The 27480-nt window shown below is 37.4% G+C and overlaps 1 protein-coding gene across 1 annotated transcript; it reads right to left on the reverse strand.

Annotated features, from left to right (window-relative positions):
* Nucleotides 1–727: 727 nt before the first annotated feature.
* Nucleotides 728–26644, reverse strand: fndc4a (fibronectin type III domain containing 4a). Its single transcript, XM_020921020.1, has 6 exons — nt 26569–26644; nt 17774–17889; nt 15629–15833; nt 7516–7605; nt 3491–3624; nt 728–769 (listed from the first exon to the last, which is right to left on the reverse strand). The coding sequence occupies exons 1-6, from the start codon at nt 26642–26644 to the stop codon at nt 728–730; spliced, it is 663 nt and encodes a 220-aa protein (XP_020776679.1).
* Between the last annotated feature and the right edge of the window lie 836 nt (nt 26645–27480).

A 27480-nucleotide genomic window follows, 5' to 3' on the forward strand; every position in this document is an offset into this window, starting at 1 on the left:
ATGTCATAATAAGAACATCAGGTTGACTCCTTTCCTCCCCTCCTCAGTACTGTCTCTCTACACCACAACATGCTGCTGATGATACTGTCACAAACACCTTATTTTATTTACAAGTGTAAAGTCTAACATAACATAACATAAGGGGAAAATGATCTTTTATTTCACCGTACTGCCATAACATTTATTCTCAACTTTTGTCCTCTAACTTTGAGTACACACCAACTGCTAAATTGCATGCAACTTCATTTGGTGAAGATGAATAAAATAGCAATATGTACAATTGAATGTGAGAAACATTAACTTATCTCTTATAAAAGTGACCTTACATTGAATGATCTGAAATGACTGATAGCTAATATAATATATTTAATATTACAATATTTGCTGTCCAATTATCAGCCTAATTTGCATTTGTCATAGGAAGCAATAAACATAATAGAAGACATTGGTTATTAGCTAAATTACTTCTATTAGCTAAACTCATCTAATTGCACATGCAGTTATCAAAAATACAATGCATATTTACAACCAGGCCTCCCAGAGATGACACGTGTGTCTTGTATTGCAGAAATGTACAAAGCACCTGGCAAAGACATCCGGTCTCATTGGTTGATCTGCTGCTATGGCGACTATCGAGGTGGAGTGGTGGTCCTGTACATGCCACAGTCTTTTGCTTCTTGTTTTCACTCCAAAGATTTCAGTGCAGTGACACAGGGGACAGGACTTCTCAGACTTCAATAATGTTGATAGAGGGAACTGAAGGATGGAACTGGAAAAAATGGGAGAAAAAGATCAAATGAATGATTAAAACTTGCTTAAAATGTAGATATTTATTTGAAAGTGTATGTAACTAGATTTTAGTTTGCAGTATTTTGAATGTATAACTTTTTTCTATAATGTTTTTTTGGTTTCTTTGTAACACCTAAAATAACTGAAATGATAATACTGAAGCATTGATTTAGGCCTTACATGTGCAATATATAAGAGTTTAGCTATTATTGCAGCAACTTTAGACTTTTACTTGCTCCATCTTTTTACAATATTGTGTTTTCATTTCATAGGTTCTCCTTCCCCAAACACAGACCAGGTGTCAAGTTTGCAGCCCATCAGTCAACCAGGCAAGTTTTATAGCAACAAAAGTTGGAATAAAGTTTATAGTTTTATTGTTATTGTCCTCCCTGATGTATGATAGCATATATGAATTGACTCATGCTAGGTCCTTTTGCACATGTCCCTTCAATTGTTATTTATCAAACTAATGAGCAGATAAATGAGTTGTATGTTGTAGGCCTTTAGACCTTTAGTCCAGTCTGAGAGCAAGAGACACTAGTCCCCTCTCTCAGTGCAGACGCTCTTGTTTATCCAGCCTCATGGCCTCATTATTGCAACCTTTTTAATAGTCTACACCACATTCAAGACAGCCTTTAGAGACCCCCACAGTCAGAAACTTTAAATATTTAATGAGCAATTCAAATAGACAGATGAGCCTGGTCTGGGGAAATCCAAATGCATGACTTTGTGACTTTGTTTGGATCCAATACACTTTTTGTAAGTAAAAAGCAAACACATTGTTTCTATTATATACCTAACCCTATCAATCATTTCTTCTGGCAGGTCTACTTTACAGACTTGCTGAGATTACATTGTAAGTTCCCGAACAGTATTTCTTCTGCATTTTGACTCTTAATCTCTCCTTTCACCCTAACAAATCTGTCTGTGAAATTACCCACTCCAGTACTGCAACATTTTGAGTAATATATATTTCAATAACAATACAGATGTACCTGATATCTACATTTTACATATCTTCAAAAACATTTACAACATGATATAGATAAATGGATATATTGTTGAGCTATAGGTCTACATTGCCACAAAATTAAAAAATGTAGATGCAATATTGTGACTGATTAAGCTAATTAATATAATATCAACTTGAATTCAGAGCTTGAATGGTCGTATATTACACAAAATTGACTCTTGTGAGTTTCAAGCCTGGAGATGTGTTTTGTATCATTTACACAAGTTTGAGTAGCCTTTTATTATTAGTCTGTCTATACCTCCAAAGCACCAAAATATCAAGAAGAGGTAGTTTTCAAGTTAATGGATACCTTTTTTCTTTTGTTAAGTAGAGATAGGAAATTCCATGGCTAAAATCATCAATTATTATAGCGATGGTGTATGGAGTTTGAAAACACAGTGAAGCACTTCCTGTATTGCTTGCACTAAAAGAAGAACTCAGCTTAAAGATGCAGGGCTTATGTGTTAAATATGTGTGAAACAAAACACAACACCATGTATGTTTGTGATGAGGAAACATGATCAGAAAATAGCATAATATGGCCACTTTAAGCAATACCATGCCTTCGACCCTCTGCAGTTTGCTTATCGGGAGAAAGTGGGAGTGGGCGTACCTGCTTCATAGATCCCTTTCTCATCATCAAAGGCAGTTGTGCTGTGAGGATGACCATTTTTGACTTCTCCAGCGCATTTAACTGGAGCTCCACAGGAGACTGTACTGTCACCAATTCTGTTTACACTATACACTTTAGACACAACTTAGAGCTGTGTCTCATGCAGAAGTACTCTGATGACACAGCCACTGTGGGCTGTATCAAGAACGGTGACAAAGAGGAGTACAGGCAGCTCATCGGGGGCTTTGTGGTTTTGTGCTGCAGGGCTAACCACCCTCAACTGAACACTCCAAAGATCAAAGAGATGGTGATGGGCTTTAGGAGGAACAGGCCACAGTTGCAACCTGTGACTATTGAGGGGGACACTGTAGAGGTTTTAAAGAGTTATAAGTATTTGTGCTTACATCTCCACCACAGACTGGATTTGTCAGAAAATACAGACCTGCTCTACAAAAAGGGACAGAACAGGCTGTACTTTCTTAGAAGACTGACATCCTTTAACATCTGCCAGAAGCTCCTGCTGATATTCTACCACACAGTTATCTCCAGTGTCCTCTTCCAACGCTGTGATCTGCTGGGGAGGAAGCCTCATGAAGAAGGACACAGTGCAGTTGGATAAGCTGGTAAGGAAGGCAGGATCTGTGGTGGGTGCAGAGCTTGACTCACTCACATCTGTGGCTGAGAAGAGGGCCCTAAACAAGCTCCTGCTCATCCTGGATAACTCCCAGCACCTCGTGCACAGCACCATCACTGAACAGGAGAGCACCTTTGGGAACAAGCTGTTATCGTTGCCTTGCTCCACTAATAGACTCTGGAAGTCATTTGTACCACATGCCATACAGCTATTCAATTCTTCACTATAATTTGATCAAATCTTTCTATCTATCTATCTATCTATCTATCTATCTATCTATCTATGCTCCAAAGTTTTGAAGAGGATTTGTGTTTATATTAGTTGTTAAAAATCTTGAACTTACCATAAGGCCAACATGTATTTGCCCATTAACTGAACACATTAGCCTGTGTCAGGCACTGACTCTCACGAGAATTACCCCACTGTGATCCCTTGACCTCACCTTGCTCCGAAGTAGGCCCCCGCTGTGGTGTTCGGGCGTGCTGTGCTCAGACGACGGCTTGGCCTTCTCTTTGTTGTTGCTGGAGTCATTGTCCTTGATGATGTCATACTGACGACAGAAGAGGGCGATCACAGCTACAAGAGGTGAGAGAGACACACTCAGTCACTGCAGGATCTGAGGTTTGAGTAGCCAAAAAATTTACTCAACGTTACTTATTATTCCTCAAGTAGAAGTATTGGTCCATGAAATTACTCGAGTAAGAAAAAAGTAAGGACAAAACAATAAGTAATGCTCAAAATGTGGTATTTTCAAAGAATAAACCACAAAAATAAGAAAAATTGAACAAGTGGCGCAAGAGACAAAACTTTTCAAATCTGAAAACTACTCTGAGAAGTACAATTTTGCCAAAATAATAAGTAAATATAACTGAGATTCTACTGTCATGTGAACAGTTACACACTCATCTATAATTCTGCTGGGGTTTTCTGTGTGGTATTTTTCACCTCCAAACGCTTCCAAATTAGTTCACTTGGGCTGCCTCACTGCCAATCTGAATTTAAATAAGAGGATATCATTAGAGAGAGATACCACAGTTTGGCTAATGGGAATGCAAGCAATCAAGAAGAGAAATTAAATACCAGACAATATTTTTTTTTTTCCAGTGAGCAAATTACATATGCATTGGATATTATAGCCGTGAATCATTGTCCTTGATGCAGATTAGGTTTCATTTAAATGGTGTGCAATTACATTTTATCAAGCTAACACACATTCATTTACAGGTATTATTACAAAATCTTTAAGGGAAAGCTATCTCTACCCAAACAATAGAAGTATTGTAGTGTATTTTTTCTGGGCCAAGTAGATTTTCCTCATTTACACATATTTTCCCACTTTCTGAAAAGCAAGGATTTTCAAGTGCCTTTTCCATCAAATATGTTTTTGATAAGGCTTCATACAGCACTTATATTAGCACTTTTTCAGTCTTTAAATGAAACTGAAGTGCACTTTCTATCTTATGGTGAGATAATACAGCACAGTGTATGAAGGCATTCAAACACAGGTTCACATATTGAATAGTCTGTCCAAAATACCTGTCCAAAACAACACCAAAAAAAAAAAAAAAAAACCACAAATTATTTACAGAGATTATGTACACTTAGACAGGGCAAGACTAGAACAAAGACAAGAACTGTGATTACAGTGTCATGTTAGAACGAACATCACAGAGCAAATTGTTAAAGTGTTAAATTCACGGTGTTGGTGTTGTTGTGAGTAAAGTGAAGAAAATCCAGATATGTTTCAAGATAGTAAAGAGTTATTTCAACTATGACAGTGCTGTAGAGTAAAATAAGTAGTTGTTGAGTCACAGTGTTGACATAAAATTAGTAGTTGCTGATTCACACTGTTAGCGTCAAACACTTAGTTAGTGTCTATTTTGAGTATTATACTACAACAGTGTGGGGTTTTGTTACGTTTCCAGGAGGAGAGCTACAGTCCGAGAGAGAAGCCACATTTCACTGTCCGAAGCTAAACTAAGAGCTAACAGTGCAAAGCTAACAGTTAATAGAGTTTGTTTTTCAGCAGAACCTGAACTCAACAAGCCTCAAGTCCAACCACCTGAGCTCTCACATGCCCCGAGTCAGATTACTTTACCTTTTTAGGACACTCTACAGTTAATTTAATTCATAAAAATATTAAATATATTTGGTCTAATGCTAGTAGTAGTATTGAGTAGTAGTAAGCTAACTAACTTACCCTATGACAGTCAATGTTGCTGTCACTGATGTCCATGAAAATTGGGTAAAATAGCCACAAATTGTACTAAATTAAGAGTAAGGTAAAATATTTCTCAAGTCTAAGTAAAAAGTAAAAGACCAAAAAATGTGTTTAGCAGCTAAGAGTAAAAGTATTCGGGGAAACTACTCCTCAGGTAACTTAAGTTAAAAGTAACTGGACGAAACATCTGATTTGTCATTTAAAGTTAATGCAGTTGCGAGGATGAAACATGAAATAGTACTCATGTCTGGTATTTTCACAGTGGGAAGAAAGTACAATATCTTTAAATAGTGACTCAAGTAAATGTATTAGGCCATAATACATGTTTAAAAAAAAATCAAATCTTCAAATCGTGTCAAATTCAGCTATGAGGAGGTGGTTATGTCACTTTACCAGTGTTGAGCCTTCTACACTTTGGGAAGTGTAGTTATAACTCCCGTTATTGTGGACCCCATATTGCATGGTAAAAGTGTTAAAATTAACAATGTACGAGTTGAATTAAAACTCTCGAATTTGCTGTGCAGTAACATGATAAACAAGCTGGAGAATAACAGACATTTAGAAATCTCATCCCACTGCATTGCACAGCTTCATATTGCACATACCCTTACATGATTCATTTGTGTGTTTTTGGTGATGACTCTGGCTTTACCACTCCATCGTGTCCATACTTTTTTTCAGAATCAGAGCCTTTTATAATGTTTCAGTTATTTTATTTCAGTTATTGCACAGAATCTAAATATTAAAGGACCTGCACGCTATTTTGAACCTTATTATTAGCCCCTTCTCTTGCTCTGATGTTGAACCATGATGGAAAAAAATATACAGAGAGCAACAATGTTAGTTCCTTGAAATTGTTTCTTTATGGTCCTCATCCAACAAAATTGTCTGTCAGTCAAATCTTTTTCTATAACATGCTTTTATAATAATGCCGTAAAAATTAATTTTCTTGAACTAGAAAATAAAATTTGCCAAGGGCTGTTGCAGCACAAATGGCAACTCAATAGTGTGATTGATTCAATACAGATAAGTTTGAGTAAAAATATTTTCTCTAACCTCATCCTTCCTGAGTCTTTGTCCTCTGGTATACTCTGCCTTCTCTCATGATTAATATTACTTGACAACACTTCTCTCAGTTGGGAGAAGAGCTTCACTCCTTACATCCTGTCAGACATAAACCTTTCATTGTGCCTAGTCTACACCATTAGGCAGTTCCCTCTGAGGAGCTCACAAACTTTTACTGAGGAAGTGCCCAGATCTAGAGTAAGAGAGTGTGACGTTAGTTTGACATGACGGAGCTGCAAAAGGCCAAAGGGAATGTCAGGTTTATTTTACAGTGAGACTCAGGGCAGCCAAGCAGGGACCTAACTGCAGTTAACAGGGAAGCTCCGGGTCAAGCTCAGGGTGACTGAGCATTAAGTAGAGGCTATTGATTTTCAGGTCAATGTAAAGATGTGACAACAAGATAATATAACATACAGGTAAATCAGCCATGTCAGATATGCACCACCAGAAGAGCTGACCGTGTGGTAGAAATGTATTGTTTAATGGGGAAAATTTATCAAATAAGTGCATTTAACTCTGATTTGTACATGGTACTTTATATAGTAACATCTGACTTGGTATTTGGGTAATTTTAAATATGGAAATATGGAGTGTGGTGTTTTTAAATTAAAGCATTAGAGACTGCATGGTTTGATTGTAAATGGATGGATATTTGAATGTATTTTAATTGTTTGTTAATCTGCCTGGGGACTGCAGATGGAGGCTAGCTTTAGCTAAATCTGTAATAAAGCATTTCTTCCTTTACGAGATTAATGTGTCTGCACATGGTCCCTGTTAATATAAGCCAACAAACTAAACTAAAAGGTGCGCTTCATAACTTTTCTGATGTGATGTTATTACATTCCTTGGAATGTTCCACAGTATGGCATTAAAGCCATTCGTCTTGCATTATTCATTTAAGGTGTTATTGGTGCTAAAAAAAAAAAAAAAAAAGAAGTTGAAAAGCATGCATTCTTATTGTGGGTGGACACGCTTGTCTACAGATCTGACATGTAACTTGACCTGCTTGTCTCCATGGAGGTAGGTAAGTTTAATACCATCCCGTACAATATTCCAGGCACATTCTTTTAGTGACTTTTATTGTACTTTATTAAATACAATGAAACAATATATACTCAATGCAGTATTTTGTTAATGAGCATATATACAGTAAGAATTTATAGTAGTGTGTGAGGACCTACCTGCCCACATGACCAGAACCACCACGATAATGATCATCTCTCCGGTTTGGAGGTGTCTTGACTTGTCCAGGCCCTGCACTGTGGGATCATCTGGAAAACATGGACGCTATACTTAATAAAATCTTAAATACAATAAAAATATAAAAAATGGTTTCATCATAATTGTCAGGTAATGTAAGTCTCTGTTATAGAAAGCCAGCCCAGATCAGCTTCACTTCATTTATCCCCAATAACGCTGCTGCATTTAACAAAAAGTGTAGCTGTGGGAGAATGTGCATTACCACATATTAATCTTATAGCATTAATCCTCCTCTAAGTGGATTGACTATAGGCTCTTTCCCACTTTCCAAACTATCTCCCCATGGACCTGATCCAGACCAGCACTCTGCCCAATTGAATCTTTTAGAGAATCCAGTTGCCAGTTGTCCCAGCTCCAGTGTATACTATGTTTTATTTACAGCTTTATTTATCAGTGCTACATTATTGTAAATTTGCAGTCATGCTTTGAAATATTGTTCAGATGTTTTTTTCACTGCCACCACTATCAATGATTATTTGGTAATATGTGTTTATTTTGACCTGTCTCTGATTAAAGGGCCTAAATTACACAAACTTTACTCTTTTGAGCTTTAAATCATGTATGTTGTTACCTTTTCAAAAACTGGAGTTGTGTTTTGTTTCATTCACATATGTTTGAGTAACCCTTTATTATAAGTTGGTCTATATCTCAAAAGCTCAAAATGCTTCATCATGAAGCAGCAGTTTTCAAGTTAACAGCTACCTTTCACATTTTGTTTGAATACACAATGGAGTACTTCCTGTATTACCACTTGACATCACAAAGTGGAAGTTTTCTGTTTCAGAGAAGACATCTGCCTAAATCTGCAGGATTTTTGTGTTCAACAAGTATGAATGAAACAAAAAACAACTGTAGGTAAGTTTCTGATGATGAAAACACATTATAACATATATCTGAAAATAACATGATTTAGGCCCTTTAATATGCATTGCTGCAGGTTCCAGATATACAGATGATGTATTACAAAGGCTAATGCAAAATCTACTTTCAAATGTTTAATTATAATTATTATTTAATTATATGTTTTAGAATCATAACTTCCATTTATTCTTGCCTATGTTAATACACCAAAATACCTCGAAATCATTTTAACTGCTACAGGGCTCTCTATAAAAAGCAGGACTGGCCTCTCACTTGGGTTTAAGGTCGTTATGTGAGAATTAATGAAAGGTTCATCTCTTGTATATGTACCTGTCTGTCTGTCTATTCCCACGAGAGCTCTGTAGATGAGTTAATATGGACGTAAGTATTACTCTCAAATGTCAAGTGAAGACTGGGGTCACTGCTCTACTCTGGCCATCACATAGCCAGTTTATTAGTACATCATTATTACCAAGCTCTATCACAACCATAATCCATGTAATAAAGCTATCATCCTTGTGTCATGGCGCATCTCAGAGCTGCTAACAAGGCTTTTTAAATACTCATTATTTGTGCTGTCAAGAAGAGGGTTGAAAATATTACTTGGAAAGCAACTGTATAGAACATTGTGCAAATAAATTGTTGACCTAGAAATCATCTTTTTATTGTCTTATGTTGATCCAAAGCAAAATTTTAAGTTGACCTTGTGTTGCCACATGAAGGGTAACATATTTAAAAGGACACAGGAGTCAAGGTTTGACTTTTAATTTCTTTATTTTGATGTTGTCTTTTCGTTTGTTCCTGTTTTTAGTTGTTCTAAATTATTTAAAAACCAAAAATAATGGAGGAAGTAATAATGAGCCTGATGAGCCGGCCAAATAGAACAAAAATGTGCAACATCAGGCCAACTCTGTACAGTTAGTGTTTTATTGTCTTATTGGTGCCAGCACCAAAGAAAAGAACACAGCCGGTCCCACCAGATCAAAACAAAAGGCTAACGGCTAACAAAAAGCTAGGTAACAGCACCGTGCACCCTGCTGACAGCAGCAAGGCCAGTGGCAGGGCACAGAGCGCACAAGGTGAGCTGGGCTGGGAGGAGCAAAGCACATGGAGCGGAGGAGCAGAGCAGAGAGTGCACTACTGACTGACAGCCATATTTATAGGCTCTCAACAGCCACACAAAAATAAACCATAAAAAAGAGCTAAGCAAAAAAATGAAAAATAAAAAATACTAACTTATTACAAAAAGGAAAAATAAATAACTGAAGGTTTAAATAAGCAGAAGTGCATTTTCATCATATTATAAGACAAAAAAAAAAAAAAAAGACTTCAAGGTACCATCTGTATTTAAATTGTCTGACACTCCCCAGTTGCATTTTCACACATCACCACTCGATACTATCTATGTTACTTCTGTCTGATAGTGTGCCCCCTTTGGTCTGACAGCAAAAGACCAAGTAGCATATGAACAAATACAAGGTGAAGGGGGAGTGGGGAATCTGCATTCTGGTTAAAAACAATAAAGCAAACTTACAGATGATAGCTTTAGTATTTTGTGCATCGAATCCATTGACTGCATTCTACATTGCATTCTGATAGCTGTGCAGAAGCTTTATGGTTTCAATCCTCCATTAATTATAAAAAGAGAATTGCGACTTCAAATAAAATGAACATTGAAACATTAACAATACTTAAATGTCTAGTCCCACAGCTAAAAATCTCTCCAGTAATGACTTAGTTTCATTCCAATAATCCCTCAGCCAATCATTTAATACAAATGGAGGAAACTAAAATGAATATTGTTAAAATGCATATCTTGATAGTAATATAGCAAGTACCTGAGTGTAGTCACCAATAGGAATGATCAGGTGAAACATTTGTGAATTTATCTTTTAGATATTAGAATACCAAGTAAACCCAAAAGGAAAATCTTGCTCTTCTGAAAACTACCAAATATAGAAACAAACAAACACTTCTTTGGCCTAACCTGAGTCACACATGAACACACATGTGCTTAAAGGCTCACACAGTATTTCAGAGTACACATATGCACAATGTCTCCTGAAGCATGTTTGATGCATAGCCCCACTTCAAACAAACAGCAGTCTCTTCTGATGAGCTGAATGGACTGTCTTGCTGCTGTTTCATACATATTTCATATCTCTATACTTGCATAGGCTTGTGTTCTGAGCTTTCTTTAGATCATACAGGAGTATGGCAGTTGTAGCACCACCACTGCACCACTGAATTAATGAGTGCACCTCACTCCCTGGTCCTGTCCAGAGCCCAAATCCCAGGATGTTGTCTGTGAACTGTGTCTAGAAGTGTTACATATAACACATTGGGGCTCCTGCTCCACTGTCATATAGCTGTGCCAAGAAACAGCAGCAGATGTAGAGGTTTGTACAGTATTATGACTTACAGAAGTAAACATGTTGCCATGAGTGCTATTGTTTAATATAGTGTCAGGATCAGTTTAAACACCTGATTAAAGGTGTACACTTTTTTAGAAGTGGCAATTAATGGTATTCAGTTTCAAGTTGTATGTGACATTTGGCATGTTATATCTGACTTTTTCCTCTTGAAAAGATTTTATATTTTCTTTTAAATTGTTAAAAAAAAAACAAGAACCGATTTTTTCATCAATTTGAAACAGATATAATATGAAATATATATTCCACAAATTCTTTGACATGTGTAAGAAAGGATAATTATAAATAGCCAGCTGTGAAGTAAACATTTTTAAACAAGTTTTTCCATGCATTTGTCAATAAATGTGATAATAAAATCACAGTTACGGTTAAGACAGTAATCATAATGCACACACATGCACTTGCACACAGGCACACATGCACACACGCACACACGCACACATGCACCCCCCCCACACACACACATAACAAAACTAAGATAGCTAAAACAACTTGTCTTTACAGCACAATATAATATAACGGAGTGAAGTTTAGCTGCCATTTTGAAACTGTACCTGTTTCCTCTCATGTAAAAGTGCATGACAACTCATGCAGCCGCAGGTGCCATCATTTCAGTGGTTGTGGTTGTCAGGGGCGACCATTATATAAGAGATTGATATGACTGAAGAGTTGGTGAATAGTGATGTTCATGCTGCTGGTGTAGAAGATTAGATGTGACACTCCAAATGGCATGTCAACTGACAGAGTTGAAAATGCAGGTTGATAAGTTTACAACAGTTTACTGATGTCTGCTTGCAAAATAATACACATTTGGAAAATGTCCCTGAAAAAGTCAAATAATAAAATAAACTGAAAAAGAAAGAGATATATAAGCTTTTTTAGCACTTACAACTTAATAAATCATTTAGAAGCTCCATGTTAGAATAAAAATTAAATCCACGCTTTTGGATATAGTGGTTACATTTCTACAAAAGCTAAAGACTTATTTCTAAATACCACAGTGCTCTCTGAGGCTGTGTGGCTGTTATTTGCTTTCTTTCAATCCTAATACAAAAATGGTAACTAGGAAGTATTGCTTTTTTATGTGGTACCAACTGGAATGCCTTGATGTGAGACAGACAGGCCTGTTTAGCTGTGCATATGATGTTTTTTAATGACGTTTTTAATTATTTATGTTTTGATTTGTTTGTATTGTGAATTTTCTTATTCTGTGAAGCACTTTGAATTACTTTGTGTAGGAATTGTTGCCTTGGGATAACAGGATGAATGCATTTTGCAGCAAAAGACATGTATATTAGCATATTACCAAGAAACTACTAACCTAAAATGTTTCATACTGGGGTAGAGTGATATAATAATTATATTTCTATGGAATAATGCAGAATGACATGTGTCCTGTTTCCACTTTTAGTTATCACGCTTTCCCCATCCATACTCTTATTTACTGTGTGGTAAAATGCTAGGGTTCAGTTATTCCAAAGGAATCAGCAGTTTTCTGTATTTTGGCTGTGCTTATTAAATAAACGGTTGAATAAGGTTTTCTTTCTATCCCCAAATAGACTACTCTCCAGTCTCCACACACCAAATGCTTATGACTCAGAAGGAGGTTGCTGTTTTGGGGCTTTTGTATTACATAACATTGGTGCTTTCCTCTCAGGGCCCAAAGTGGAACATCCCATTTCTGTGTTGTTGTGAGCCTCGTCTAACGTCCCAATGCTTTTAGGCCCACACAGAAAAGCACAGAACAGAGCCAAGTGAGGCAACAGCCAGTCACTAGAAGATTCTAGAAATGCACACCTCTATGCGTGTGTGTGTGTGTGTGTGTGTGTGTGTGTGTGTGTGTGTGTGTGTGTGTGAACTTTCAGACAGCAGTCATTATAAATTCATTCAAATCTCCTCAAGCATGACAGTCAGACATCTCAGAATATGAACATTTTATGTAACTTTATTTGAATATGAATATATCATGGAAAATGTACTCTCTCAATGTTGTTATTTTTAAATATATATTATTGTTAAGGGCTCATGATGAAAAATTCATACAATTAAATGTGAGTTTGAGTCAGATTCGATTTGGATCCAGTAGTAGTGGTAACAGTAGCTATGAGTCATTGTTTACAGTTTACAGTCAAGTGATAATGACTTAACTCATATTACTTTAATACTAAAAACATCATTCCTGCTTAGAACTGATATGTATGATATGACACCATTTAAAAGTGATTGTTATAAAAGTCACCCATTCCCTTCAAGCTGTTGAATTTTACAGTAAAATGATTTTCACGTGTACAATTGGCTGGCATACAAAATCAAATCTGGTTTATTGATGCCTCGTGTTTGACTTTGACCGAGAAAGTATTTTCACTGTAATTTTATAGACTGGTCCTAGTGGTGCAAACAGGAAATGCTGACGAAGGTCGTTCATAAAAGTGTTCCTTTCGCTGAGTCAGGTGAGATACCATTATTAAACTGGCAGGAACACAGCCATAGACAAAGACACCAATTCAAGTCTGACACGTTAGCATGTTTATTAGCTTGCTACTAACTCCACTGGTGACTGCTTACTATTGTCTTACATTAGGAAATTGTTTAGATGACTATACATTTTCAAGTGTCCAGGCAAAGTGCTGAGTTTAAGTAATGCTTTTACTTCTTTTAAAAGGGGTCAAGATTGAGGATGCACCATTAATCAAGATTTATGGCCTCTTGACTCATCCAAGTAGGTCAGAAAAACAGTTTTTGTTTTTGTTATTCACTCGCTCTCACCATTTAATACATCTGACGGTTGACCCAGATTGAAAAGTATTTTTGATAGGAAGTCCATAAAACTTCTTTTGTGACTAAAGGGGAAGCAGATCACTCATTTGAAGTACATTCTACCAACTTTAGTCAATTACAAGTAAGTATTATATCTCCCACTGCTAATTGTCTCAAATGCTCTTTTAAAATGTCTAGTCATTACATTAATAATGGTCTCATTATAGCCTGATTTCTCCTCATAAAGTGACAAATGTTCAGTACAATTTAATGGATGACTTAACCTTTAAGGTTCGATAGTAATCAGTGAAGCAATTAGTTTGTATTCAACACTGCACTTATGGTGTCCTTTAGAGTCTATTAGGACATCCATTAAACCAGAGGTTGTCAATGTTTTTGGGCAATAACAAACATTGTAAATAGTTTTTACAGTAGCTTGGGCTTACTGTAAAATAGTTCTGTAAATAATTTTGTAACATAGATGTGTTTTATTGGTAACCAAACTTCATTGTGCCAATAAAGTATCCAGTATTTTCTGGTGGAGGGTCCACTACCTGCTCGTATCCATGGAGATGTTATCGCTTTCCCTGGAATGTTCCATGGCATAACATTAAACACATTCGTATTGCATTTATTCATTATGTGTGTTTCTATTGCTCAAAAATACAATAAGTCATTCTGTGAATAAGTGCAATTTCCACAGATCTGAACTGTAACATAGTGCAGTGCTGTAACCTGCTCTCCCATGTGATGGATACTGTAAGTTTGATCTATACTGTGGAACATTCTAGACAAAGTAAGAGCATTTCCATGGAGACAAACACACAGCGAGCCCTCCTCCAGAAAAACTGCACAGTGCACCTTTAACCTTAACCAACTAAACAGCTATAATCAAAGCACTACTGATTAAAAACATAGGTAATTGAATGGCTCCAGTTACCAACAGGTATTTGACACAGTATACCTTCATGCTGACAGTGCTTTAACCCTTAATAATCTGGTCTATGTAACCCATGTACATTTAAGCATCCCTTTGTCACAGGCAAGTGCCTCCTATAGAAAACTAAACCAATTTGTTTAGTTACCAAACACAACAAAAAGCCCGCAAAGCCCCTCTCTTATACATAGAAATCAATGGTGCTTTTATATTTCCTACTTAGGGCCTTACTGATAATGTGATTACGTTGCTAAATGTAAAGGTAGCCTGGAAACCCTCTTTTCCATATTAAACATCCACATGAAGAAGGATAATTTGAATTTCAATGGGCTCCTGTGGGTTTCGTTTCCTCAGATCAATATGTGTGTTTTCTGAATCTACCTCAATCCCATTACTTTAGTGTAAGCTTTTAATTATAAAATGTGACGCACTGCAATAACTGCCCATTCTGCTGTGGTTGGAAAACAGTACTCAAGGACTCTGTTGAAAAGCACCCATAAAACACAGCTTGGTTTGAATAGTGTGGTAAAAGTTTTGCTATAAAGCCATTAATGAATGGCTTGTTGATTTAGCCATAATTTCTAAAAAGTGCAGATAACTTAAATTTTCTTTATTCAAAATTCTCTTTTACAAGCAGAAAAATATGATCTAACAAATATTACAATTTTATTTACAAGAACACTGAACTAAAACTATGAACTACTAAACAGATTCAAGAATCTCATGAATTTTAGTGTTTCATTGTCATTGTTTGAAGGCAAAATTACAGCTTTAGCAAGTTTTGTACTGTGGAGATGTGAAATTTTGCTTTCTGAAGAAGTAATATGTATTTCTCCAACTAGTCCCAAGTAACTAGTAACAAGAAATATTTGCAACTCTTCACATACAGAAGATATTTTCACTGTAATCTTGTGGTTCCATTGAATGCTTGTAAACACATTTTATTACATACAACAGTACAACAGTTACAGCAGTATTATGGTAATTATACTTTAGTGCCCCATATTGCTATATCGCTAAATTCATGATATTTGATAGTGTTCTCACCTTGATTGGAGCTGTTGGAGGGGAAGCGGTCAGTTTTCTTGAGCGTGCGAAAATGGACCTTCTTGCTGGCTTGGCTCTCTCCGTACAGACCAATGGACTGCACCTGGATGATGTAGTCCGTCTCCTCCTCCAGGTCCCAGAGCACACAGGAGCGACTGGTGGTGTTTACCTCCCGAATGAAGCGCTGCATGTGCCCATCCTGCCTCTGCAAACACACACAGACAGACAGAAGAATGTATTTACAGAAGATATCGATAGGATTGGCATGGTGATCCTCTAGAGCCAACAGGGTACTGAGCAGAAATGGGGGGCAAAGAGAGGGGAGAGACATTCAGAAAATAATCAGTCTGAAGACCAGCACCGAGCCTTTTGCATGTGCACTATGACCAATCATCCTTAGGCCCTAAAATGTAGGACATGAAATAGGCCTTCTATCTATTTCATTTTATCTAGCATCATAACCATATAAAAAAAAACACTCATATTTTTTTCAAATAAAGATAACTGATAAAATAAATACTTATATTCAAAGTTGTGAAGAATAATCTCACAAAGTCTGATGCATAGATATACATATTTACATATTTCATCTTTCCATTATGGGACCGACCGCCAAAGCGAATCATCTGCTGCCTATTGGGCTGTGATTTGCATTTTGATTTGACATAGGGTGTCCTTCCTGATGAAACCCTTTCACTGTCTTTACACTGATATTTATGCATGAATTTTGAACATTGAGAGAAACAGCCTGTACTTACGTCCAGCAGTGATAAATTGCGCTATAGAAAAACAGAAAATGTTACAAAAACCACCATATCTCAGTAATTGGAGCATGACAATGAGAAGGTGACCAGGTAGAAAATGTTAAGGATCCATGTAAACAGCATGTAGACTACACTATTACACTAACAGTTCACCACATTCCCAACATATGGAGTTGGAGAAAACTGAAAACTGAAAAGCTGTCTCGTGAATGTAGTAGTTTTGAGTAAACACTTGGGGGCATGAACGTTCAAGCCAGTTTTATTTATTGACCTTTTAGATTGTTACTGGTGCTATTTTTGGCCCTGGGCAATAAGAGATTTTTCACTGCTCTGTGCGCCCTCAGCCCATCTGTAAGAGCGGGTCTTTGCCAGATGTCGGCACCTTTATCGTCCGATTTTATTCAGGTATTCACAGAAAAGTGGATAACTTTTTAAACAACGGGGAATGCTGTTAAATACACACACTCACTGCTACATTAAATTGCTGTTGTAGACCATTAAACAGTGGTGAGTGACCATTACTGTTTTGCCCTGAAGACTCCATATTATGGCATTCAACTTATCTGTTTTGTATTTATTGAATTTCAAGTGCAAAAAATATACATTGAAATGACATTTACATTTAAGGCCATACTGTGGGACATTTCAGGCAAAGTAATAACATCTTCACTGGGACAAACATTTGGCTGACCCAACGAAAAGTCACATAGAGCACCTTGGAGCTGCTTGGCAATATCATAAAGCAAAAACAGACCACACGTCTTTGTAACTTAACATTCCGCTAGAGACGTAGGCCTGTTGAATCAGTTTTGTTGCAAAATGGCTGTGCAGAAATATGCTTTTCAAAGCTCTTGTACAAAGTTAGTAAAGATGTTGTGTTCTTTTCTTCTCTCAGTAGCTGTTGCATTTACTATTTTGCATTCAGACCGCAGCCTTACATATAGTCACTCTTGACAAATCAGCAGAGCCACATCTTTTCACTTGGGGCTTGAAAGGCACTATGTATTCCATGCAAAACAACAAGTTACTAAAAATACACACTGGAAGGAAATCATTTGTGCAACTTGCTACCCAGACCAATCATTTATTAATTTTGACAATATATTCCTGTGCCTAAAACACCTGTCTCACCTTGTGCCACAAATTTTGGTGTATCTCAGTTCACCTGTTACTGGGAGCCAAGCCAGGACATTTCAGCACAATATGATGAAGGCTCACTGCCAAACACAACATTTGCCAAAACTCAACCCTAGCAGTTTCCTCTTTGAATTTTGCCCTTTTACGTAGAGTTATTGATTTAAATGAGAACATAATGTCACAGCCTTGACCTTTACAGTCCACCTTTAGTCTCAGATGAAGCAAAAACAAAGAGGTCTCGTACTTGCTGTGAGATGGAGAAGCCGATGATTGTGTCTCCTTCTGGAACATCCCAGGACACAGTGGCGGAGTCAGACCGGAGGTGCATGACAGACACATTCACAGGAGCTGGGGGCCGATCTGAAAATAATTAATAAATAACAGTCAATAAAATCAGTCAGAAAGTATGATTTATTTATCAAATTAATGTTTCCTAAAGTGTGGGGAATAGTCCAAATCTGGGTTATTTCAAAATATTAAAAAAACAATTAATAAATGCAGTACGTAAAGGTGCACTGTGTAACTTTTCTGGTGTCAGGCACCTGATTGTCTCTATGGAGATTAATTGCTTTGCCTCAACTGCATTGACTATACTTTTAAATTATTTGTTTTGCATTCAATTCCAAGTGTTTTTATTGCTCAAAACTACATATAAAACTCACAACTTACAGTGAGTGTAAGAGAATTTAAGTCTTATATTCTCCTCTTACTTTTCTCATTTTAACATCGCCTCACAAGAGCTATATTTACAACACCATCATCTCTTGGCATACCATTGGCATACCATTATCTAAACTGTGGTATATTGTTGTCTAACTGGAGTCTACTGGCATTCATAGTCTCACTACACTTGATTTATAAACCCCTTCTTTTGAAAGCATAGTCAAGGGGCTTGAACACTCAAAGATCATAATGACTTGAGTCCCCACTGGCCTGTATTAAGACATCCAGTTGATCTACACCCTTTCTTGGGCAAGCTGAAAACTTCTACAACAGTGAGCAGGGTCAAATTTGACTATAGGCCAAATTTTGGTAATTTGGCCTATAATAATAAAACCCACCTGATCCCCTACCTGAAAATTTACCATGCCTTTTTATTGTATTGTGTTTTTGTATTGTATCCTATCGTGTTTTGCCTCTAACTCCACCTCCCCTGTTTCAACTTGAGCTTATGTTTTTATGTGCTTATGTTTGGAGGTATTTTTTTTGTGTCCTGGTTCCACATTATGCTCCCCTACAGGAACATGGTCTGGGAGTTGTTTCTTTTTTTCTCCTCCTCCTCTCCTCATGTTATGCTGTATTGTTTTTACTTAAAGGTGTGTCTGAGATGGCTGCAATACTTGAATTTTCCCTTTGGCAGATCAATGAAGTATTTATCTATCTATCTCTGTCTAGTAGCCTATTATCTAATACAAATCACAAGAGAGAGTCTTTAAACATGATTACACTTTATTGTAATCTGAGAATGCAACAACAAACAAGGAATTTAAACCAGTTGGCCACTCTCTAACTGATATTATCTATTCTTCCTTTTCATTATAGTATTTTTCTATCTAGCCTTTGTAAGCTGGATGAATCGGCCAGACAGTGAATGGTACAAAGGCCTTTAGCAGAGACCCCTGGGAGAGAAGGTGACAGATCTTTCTATAGCAGTAAGACACTAGTAGAAATGGCTGCCTCAGATGGAGAGGGGAGATGGGATTGTGGGTAGAACAGGGCCCGCAGGCTGTCCTCAGGGCTTTTGTTGTTAATGTCTCTCTAATGGGTTTTATATGTATCACACTAAAAGTAACTGATGCAATGTGAGATGTCTTCATCTGACATGTATGAGGAGAAGCCAGTGAATTTGATTTACTCTTCTCAGTAATGGTGCTTTTAAAGATTTTTCCGAGACTTCTATTTTTCACAGTTGCCTTTTTGTAACCTTTTGTAATTTCTTGGAACTGTTATGTAAAAGAACAAATCTCTAGTTTGCAGCTTTTCTCAAATAGTTGAGTAACACAGCTTACTGGAGAGAGTTTAAGCTTCAAAATATATTGAGCTAAACTATAATACAAAGGACACATTGAGCCACAAGAGGTCATATATCTGTGTACTATCTGTGCTAGTCAAAAGTCTGTATAAAATGGAAAATTTAAAAAAGCTGTCTATTCCATTTGGTGTGACAAAAGGTGAGTTGGTTCATTGAGTTTTAGTTTTCCCTGAAGCCCTTGATCCTTAATCCGTTTATTTTGATTTACAGGACTGTTTTTTCTTCAAAAAGCAGATTTCTTGTTACATTGCTCACAGAATATGCCATACATCAGAGCTACGCAATTAATAAAATTTTATAAAAAATCTATCAGCTTCAGTCTTTTTAAAGGAGAGGCCTACAGCCAATCCTCTGTCAGTAAAAGCATGTAATCTGGAGAAGAGTTCAGAGATTGAAGGAAGGACTAATATGGACTGAACATAGACTGTGTATATAAATAGACATAGCTATCCTGCTAGCTGCCTCGTTCCAAACAAAAGTGAACATGGGGGGGCGCTTCCCGCTCCATCGACTCCAGCTACAATTAACTTTACATTGAAAAACATTGCACCTCTCTCTGTAACTGCTGCAGTGAGCCTCGTCATTTTGGTCTTAAAATGTTCGTATTAACCTGCTTAAACGGGATCCTGGTGTTTTTAGTTTGCTATTTTGTCAGTAAATTCCTATTCCTAATATGGAACTTGGCTCCATATTCGCTCCTACAACTGCTAGCCTCAGGAGCTTCATTTGACTGGAGCTGGGTGATGTTACACTCCTTTAGTCCTCTTCTTTATGCACTCTTTATACAGGACTGAATCAAAGACAGTCTTGTTTATGTTCATGAAGTTAATATTGAAAGCCACTTTGTTTAGAAAGAAAAAATATATATAGTAGCCCTACATTTATTCTGAACAATCCTAAAAAAAAATATAGAAGTATGAGTATGAGACGAGAGATAATACATGCAACATCCCTTATCTTTTGGAACATATAATCTGCCATCTTGAAAGTAAAAGATGACATGAATTGGACATTAATTCAAGTGGTCTCCCTTGAACAGTCTGGCTCTTATCTCTCTTCGCCTTTATCTCTCTCCGCTCTGTCTATCACGCCTATCTGTCGTATCTCACAATCAAGATGGCCTCCCTGTTCGGTCCAAAAGGTGACATTGAAGAGCACCACAAGGCTACAGGGGTCACACGCTGGCTATTGGTCTACGGGTAAAGTCATCGGGCTGTGTGAAGCATCATGTAGCGAGGAGGTTAAGGTCAGACATAAGTAGGCATACTTCTTCTCTGGATCATATCACGGTAGAAGATTGCTTTTTGTGCTAATAGTAATAGAGTATGGTGAGATATGTGAGAGGAAATTCATTATATCTGTAAAGAAAAAGAAGCAATGCAGCTTGTGAAGACAGAGGTTAACAGGTCAGGGCTTTCTCATATCTGCTGTTGAACAAGAAGTCCTTGGAAAAATAAGTTAACAAAGACAAAAAAGTATGTGGAGTTGTATGAATATTTAATGCAGTGGCAAGGTGACTGAGTGGCTAGCACTCATGCTTCACAGCAAGAAGGTTCCGGGGTCGATCCTTGGTTTGCCTGAGCCTTTTTGTGCAGAATTTGCATGTTTTCAGTGTGTATGGGTGGATTTCCTCCAGGTACTCCAGTTTCCCCCATTAACCTAAAATTTGCACCATATGTCAAATCCTTCATCTAAGGTTGTCCTCACCAAGCCTAGCAACAAGATCATGGATATTTGGGTCCTGAGTGTGGGACTATGCGCCCACTCCTAAGGAGAGGCTGAGGAGATGCCCCAGTGGCATTGAAGGATGGGTCAAATGCAGAGAATAATTTTTCATATAAAATGTTCCTTAACCTTGACTCTTGGATTGACATGTGGTGTTATTTCAATACGAAAAATATCGTCTGTTAGCAATTTAATATTCAAGAAATTATAATGACTAGTTGGAATAATTGAAACTAATCAACTATTAAAATAATAAATGATTCTGCTAAAAAAGAGAAAAAAAATACACTATACACAAATCATAGAAATACAAAAATAAACAGCCAATATATCAACTACTGATTTATTTATTCATTTGTCTCTGCGGTTAAAGGTCATCAGTGAATTGGCAATATAGTATCTAGTGTATAGCATCCCAGTGCGCACACTCTAGAGATCTATAGAGATTCACTACATTTATTTAAGGTCTGGCACATTCCTCCCCTCTGACTCTGGTCGTCCTTTAGGTAATGGGGGTTACAGACAGGCAAGAGTCTGCAAAACAGAGCCTCTACCCATGATGCATTGTGCTAGGGTCATTTACTGGAGATGGAGGAAGTGACAACTCAGCTGAAGTCAGCCATGGATCATCACTAATGTATAAGAGGCCTATGCCTATATGATGTTGTTTCCATTACTGGCAGTGAATTGGACAAGAGTATTCTCCACTTGAACACCTGTGTAAGGTGACTTTGTCCAGTGAATCCAGCGCAAATTAATGAGTCAGCATAGTAAAAGGAAATTATTCATTTCTCTATAAAGCTGAATGTGAATAGGTTGGAAAGTGCAATGCAATAATGTAATGAGAGTCTAATTCCAATGTGTATAATAAATTTACATTTCTTGATTAAAAACTCCTGAGCTTGGAAAAATGAGACATCCATGGAGGGTGAGGAAGAGATTTTAAGCCAAGATTCTATATTTGCTTTTTCCTTTTGTTACCCCATCATATAATGCTGAAAGGTACTTTATGAAATATAAAATGTTGAGAGATCATGGCGTTTTTGTTATGAATGACTTTTGCCAATGATTAAATCCCACCTTGTTAAACTGTGTTCATATAATAATAAATGTAATAATAAATGTCAGCCCTGTATCTTGGTCAAGACAATATGTTACATAAGATTTGTAATCAAACAGCAGCAGGTCGCTGTAGCCAACCCACGTGTCAGTGAAAATAAATGGTAAGACCCTCTTGGGAAGCAGCCACACTCCGAGCATGAATCATAAACTATAACCAAAGAACATTAGCTTCCCCCTCTGAGCGGAGAGCACAGATACTAAAGTGGGGAGTGCATCTCTAAATGTCCGTTAGGGGACAAGAAACACAATTATAACCACTTCAGCCTATAACATCATACTACATCTATTACTACATCTATACTCTACATTAGCTTGCAATATAAGGCACTATTTCATCTTTGCATCTCTTTACAACTTCTTGTAGATGACAGATATTTGTATTACTATATTTGTATATTAATTTTTTTTTTTTACTTGTACATACACATTTATATAATTATGCTTAGTTTGACACCAGTCTCATTTTGCTACTTTGAATTTATTATTATCATTTACATTTTTGCTGTTTGTTAAATATTGTGATGTGTGAGCTACTGTATCATAGTGTACAGAAACATCTGTGCAGAGTACGGAGACCCCAAGGTCAAGGTGGGAAACACCTCCAAAAGGTTGTGGCGAATGACCGAGCCAAGATCCTGTGGGACTTCCTGATACAGACTGACTGAATGGTGATTGCGAACCAACCAGATATAGTGGTGATGGATAAGCAGGAGAACAAAGCCATGGTGGTGGACATTGCAATACCAAGCGATCAGGAAAAAGGAACACGAGAAACTAAAGAAATACCAAGGGTTCAAGGAGGAGCTGGAGAAGGCCTGGAAAGTGAAGGCATCAGTGGATCAGTGGAGCACTCGGGGCTGTAACCCCCAAACTGGAGGAGTGGCTACAGCAGATACCGTGAAAAAATAAAATTAAAAATACATTAATTATTATTATTATTTTTTTAATTGGAATTGTTTAATTGCTATTGTGATAAAGGACCATTCTCATAAAGTGCACTATTTGAGACCCCAAGCTATTAAGATAGACACCTGCAACCTCTAAAAAGCAACAGGCATGTCATTTATACTCCTCATAAAGTAATTGAACAGACATTATGTTAGAAATGAAGATATGATTCATAGCAGAGTCAAAATTATTCTCCACTTCTGACACTTGAAGTGGGGAAGTTAGCTACATATGCTACACTCTCGGGTGCAATGTAATGAGAGCTATAATTTTGAGCAGCCTCAGACTCTGACACTTGTGTATTGTTCCAACAGCTTGTAGATGTGTTCTCACGTCAGCCCTGAGAAGACTCACAAATCAGCGGGAGGCCGACGTGCAGCTGCAAATTGCCTTGTGCCACTACAAAAGCTACAAAAGCAACAGTTTTATCTCCACTTGAGCTCTGTTCAAAACCTTCTTCCATCTATTCAACTCCCATCAGCTCCTCACATTATGCTCTGCACATAAAGTTTAAATCCCTGTGTGCTCCACCAAACTTTAATAAATAATGCTATACACACTTCATTTCAATGCTCAGAATAGCTTCTGGATATTTTTATATAACAGGTCATGTTGCTGGAAAGTGCAGATAATGAGATATACTAAAAACAAACTATTGAGTATTTGAAGTTGGTTTCTGTGCCATTGGAAAACAGGTCCACAATCTTCATCTCCCTCCACAAGGGAACAGTTTTATGAATCAGTCAAAAGAAAATTTATATTTACAATAAATGATCCCTCAAACAATGGAGTTTACCATTTATCAGTTTGACTTCTTAAATCACTGTGCATTTACATACAACAACACAACCTATGGTTCATTACATTTTTTTTTTAGCTTTAATTAGCTTTAATTGTTTTTACACTTCTTCATTATTATTTAAACTATACTTTGTATGGTCATGTTATACTACTGAAAAAAACACTTAAATATTACATATTTTGACTGTTTATGAGATAGAACTGCACTGATCACAAAGAAATTCACTTGTCAAGGTGAGGCAGCCTGTTAATGTGTAGTAGCCTGAAAATGTACACAGGCAAAATTGACATTACAATAATTATAACTGGTTACTCTGGAACTTTAGTGTTTGAAGCAAGCACAGCCTCATAAAAGCATTTTCCAAAAGTAGAAGACTTGACCAGCCATGCGTGAAGCCCTGTGCCTTTTCCCTTTTAGTGTTTCTCCTGTACACAAGAACTAACTGTGCTGTACTGTCTACGCTCACATCATCACAGCCAGAGGAGGTGCTAGCATCAGGTGTGACTGTATGTATAATATATATGTAATCTAAGACCCCAGGCTAACTAACACTTAAGGATTATATCACAGAGAAGAATGTAATGTTAAATAACTGTTTCATAACAACAAGCTCAAGGTTAAACTCAGTATTGATCTGACGTCCAAGCAAGTCTGCAGCAGCGAACAAATTTAAAATGACATAAAATGATTGAAACAGACAGCTCCATATTTGATGGGAGGAGAAATTATATGAGTAAACACTTCTTGCAGCTCTAATTTCATAAATGTATTGTCCACAGTGTGTCACCAGGTTTACCAGCACTAGATTGGCAATTTGATAGAAGCCCAGGCGTTCCAATGGACCCAATATCATTTTAATCTGTGTTTGTTTAACAGCTGAAGCACATCTCACGATTAATTTTCAAGCATGATTGTCTCATCTAGCCCTGCAGATATAAACACGGCAGTCCAATCACATGTGTCACTCAAGTCAACTGCAATAAATCCTGTTTGACTTGACAGCAGGGAGGTTCTATGGGCTATTATTTGGCCTGTATGCTGTCCTAACTCCGATTTATTTATTTATAGGCCACCCTATAGAATGCAAATGATATAAACCAGTTTTTCCAATGAAATGTCTTGTAAATGTCTGTTGTATATTAGGCAACAAGTGAAAAATCTTTCCAATGATTTCATGCATTGGAAGCTGGAAACATATGGCCAGTGACAATGGAATACAGCTCCTATGAGGTGTTTACAGTCTGCAGCTGACAAAAATCACTGATGGTCATTTTAGGCGACAACAGTGGAGAGCTAAATAATGCGCATGGGCAGTGATGTTCAGTTGCTGTAATTATCACTGTTGAAAAAGAGGAGAAGAACTGTTTTTTGAGCTACAGATGCAGGGACAAAGCACTACAATTCAATTCAAAAACAAACAAGTGCTGATAAAGAAAAAAATAACTGATGACGGCAATGAGGCCAAAATGTTATCTAATCTAGAAAACTTTGACATCTGCAACCTGAAATGCTTTGTTTGAATTTCACTTTGTAACATTTCTGCCGAGGGGTGCCACCTGCCTGTCAAGATATTAATGCTTTGCTGTGTTTCACTGTCAGGCATAAAACATATCGATCTATCATCTTTTCAGTTAGGTGTTTTTATTGTCAAAATACCTTCCACAGATCTGACCTGTAACTTGGCCCAATGTCATCACCTGCTTGAATCATTTTTTAATAACTTGAAAATTTCTTGAAATCCCCAACTTTTACTGTCTCACATGTTCGCAGATCTGTAATAATGCTTATTTATAGATGAGTTCATGCTTAGAGATTTTTAAAAGCCTGTTTCTTCCTGCTCCTGTCAGAACTCCGCTGAGATCAGGAAAAGCTCTTTCACACACGCCACCAAGACATTTCAAAAGCTCCGAACCAAGACTGACATGGAGCCACACAGACAGTGAAGACAAGATCACAGGAAGCATCAGTCCCCCTAAGAATTCCCCAGATAGAGATGGGACGGAGATGCCGATGTTCAGAATAAAGAGGAATGGAAATGAGCTGGTGATAGCCCACTCTACATAGAACAAGCAGTATAGGTCACAGGGCATTGCAGAGGCAGTTTAGGTAATTACTGGAGCTGATGGCACATGCATTAAGATAAGTGTAGGTGGTTAATGTGATAGCTTTATAATAGCCTTAACAATGTAGAGTAAAGTGCTGTGGCTGTAACAATGCAATGGGATTTAAGAACTAGGTGCTTAAGAGTGTGTGTAAAAACATGTAAAAGATAAATAGTGTTTCATTCTTAAAGTCGGAATGTATTGGTTAAAATAGATAAAAATCCTGACTTAATACATGAGTAGCAGGCGCCAAACATCACAACATTCCGAAAACGTAATGTTGCTTTGCTATGTAATCATCCACTTACTTGCTCCCACCAAGAACACATCGGTGACAAAAAGCAACAGGATCGTAGAGTTGATCCAAACAAACAGACGTGCCATGTCTCCGGCGGCGGTAGCAGCAGAAGCAGCGGGCTATGGGATTCTCTGTAAGTTCAAAAACGATTCTTGCGCTTGAAGACAGGCTCAATGTCCGTAGTTCACCGTAACAACATCAGTGCGAGGTCTTTGCTGAACGCGGGTCAATAAACAAATACAATGTCAAAGTGCGTAACGAGCGAAACACCTTGCGTCTTCATTGTCGCCCGGATTCCACAAGTCCTTTCATCCGTTCATTGTTTTCCGCGTGTGACCGTAAATTCCCATATTCTCTCTTCAACCATCGAGCATCAGGTTGCAAAAAGCGTCTTCTCCGTACGCGCTGCAGTGAGTTGGAGACGGTGACGCTTTAAGAACCATGGACAGCGCCTCTAACTTCAGACAGTGGAGAGTGGTTCATTCAGGGATGAGCGATGCGCAGAAGGTTTGGCCAATGGCGTCTCAGCTCTAGTGCGTGATTAGCATATCCAACATGATTGATCACCCATGTGTCATCAGAACAGGAGGCAACGCGGCTCCGAAAACTACACAAGAGCTTTTTTAAAACATTTACACATAACTGTTTTGTAAGGTTTGTTCTAAATATAGGCAATGTAGCCTAGTAGCATTTGCTTTAACTCTAAACCTGATTAAATTAATTAAGACCCCCGTTTCGTGCTTTGTGTCAACAAAGTAGGCTATAGCAAGGTGATCCCAGTTAACAGGGAATGTTAGTTTGTAACCTATAAAAACTAACATTGCCTAAACGTTCTTTAAAGATGAGGTTATAACCAGACGTTCCCAGAACACTCAGGGAACAACAATCCAAATGTTCCCCAGAGATTTGTACCCAAACCTTT

This window comes from Boleophthalmus pectinirostris, unplaced genomic scaffold, assembly GCF_026225935.1.
Source record: "Boleophthalmus pectinirostris isolate CB_2022bp ecotype Guang Dong unplaced genomic scaffold, ASM2622593v1 HiC_scaffold_13, whole genome shotgun sequence".
Classification (NCBI taxonomy): domain Eukaryota; kingdom Metazoa; phylum Chordata; class Actinopteri; order Gobiiformes; family Gobiidae; genus Boleophthalmus; species Boleophthalmus pectinirostris.

Coding starts and splice junctions, on each gene's coding strand:
- fndc4a (XM_020921020.1), bottom strand. CDS start 26,644: ATGGCACGTCTGTTTGTTTGGATCAACTCTACGATCCTGTTGCTTTTT. Junction 17,890..26,568: donor TGTGTTCTTGGTGGGAGCAA/GTAAGTGGATGA, acceptor AATTATTTTCAG/ATCGGCCCCCAGCTCCTGTG. Junction 770..3,490: donor GGGGCCTACTTCGGAGCAAG/GTGAGGTCAAGG, acceptor CATTTTTTCCAG/TTCCATCCTTCAGTTCCCTC.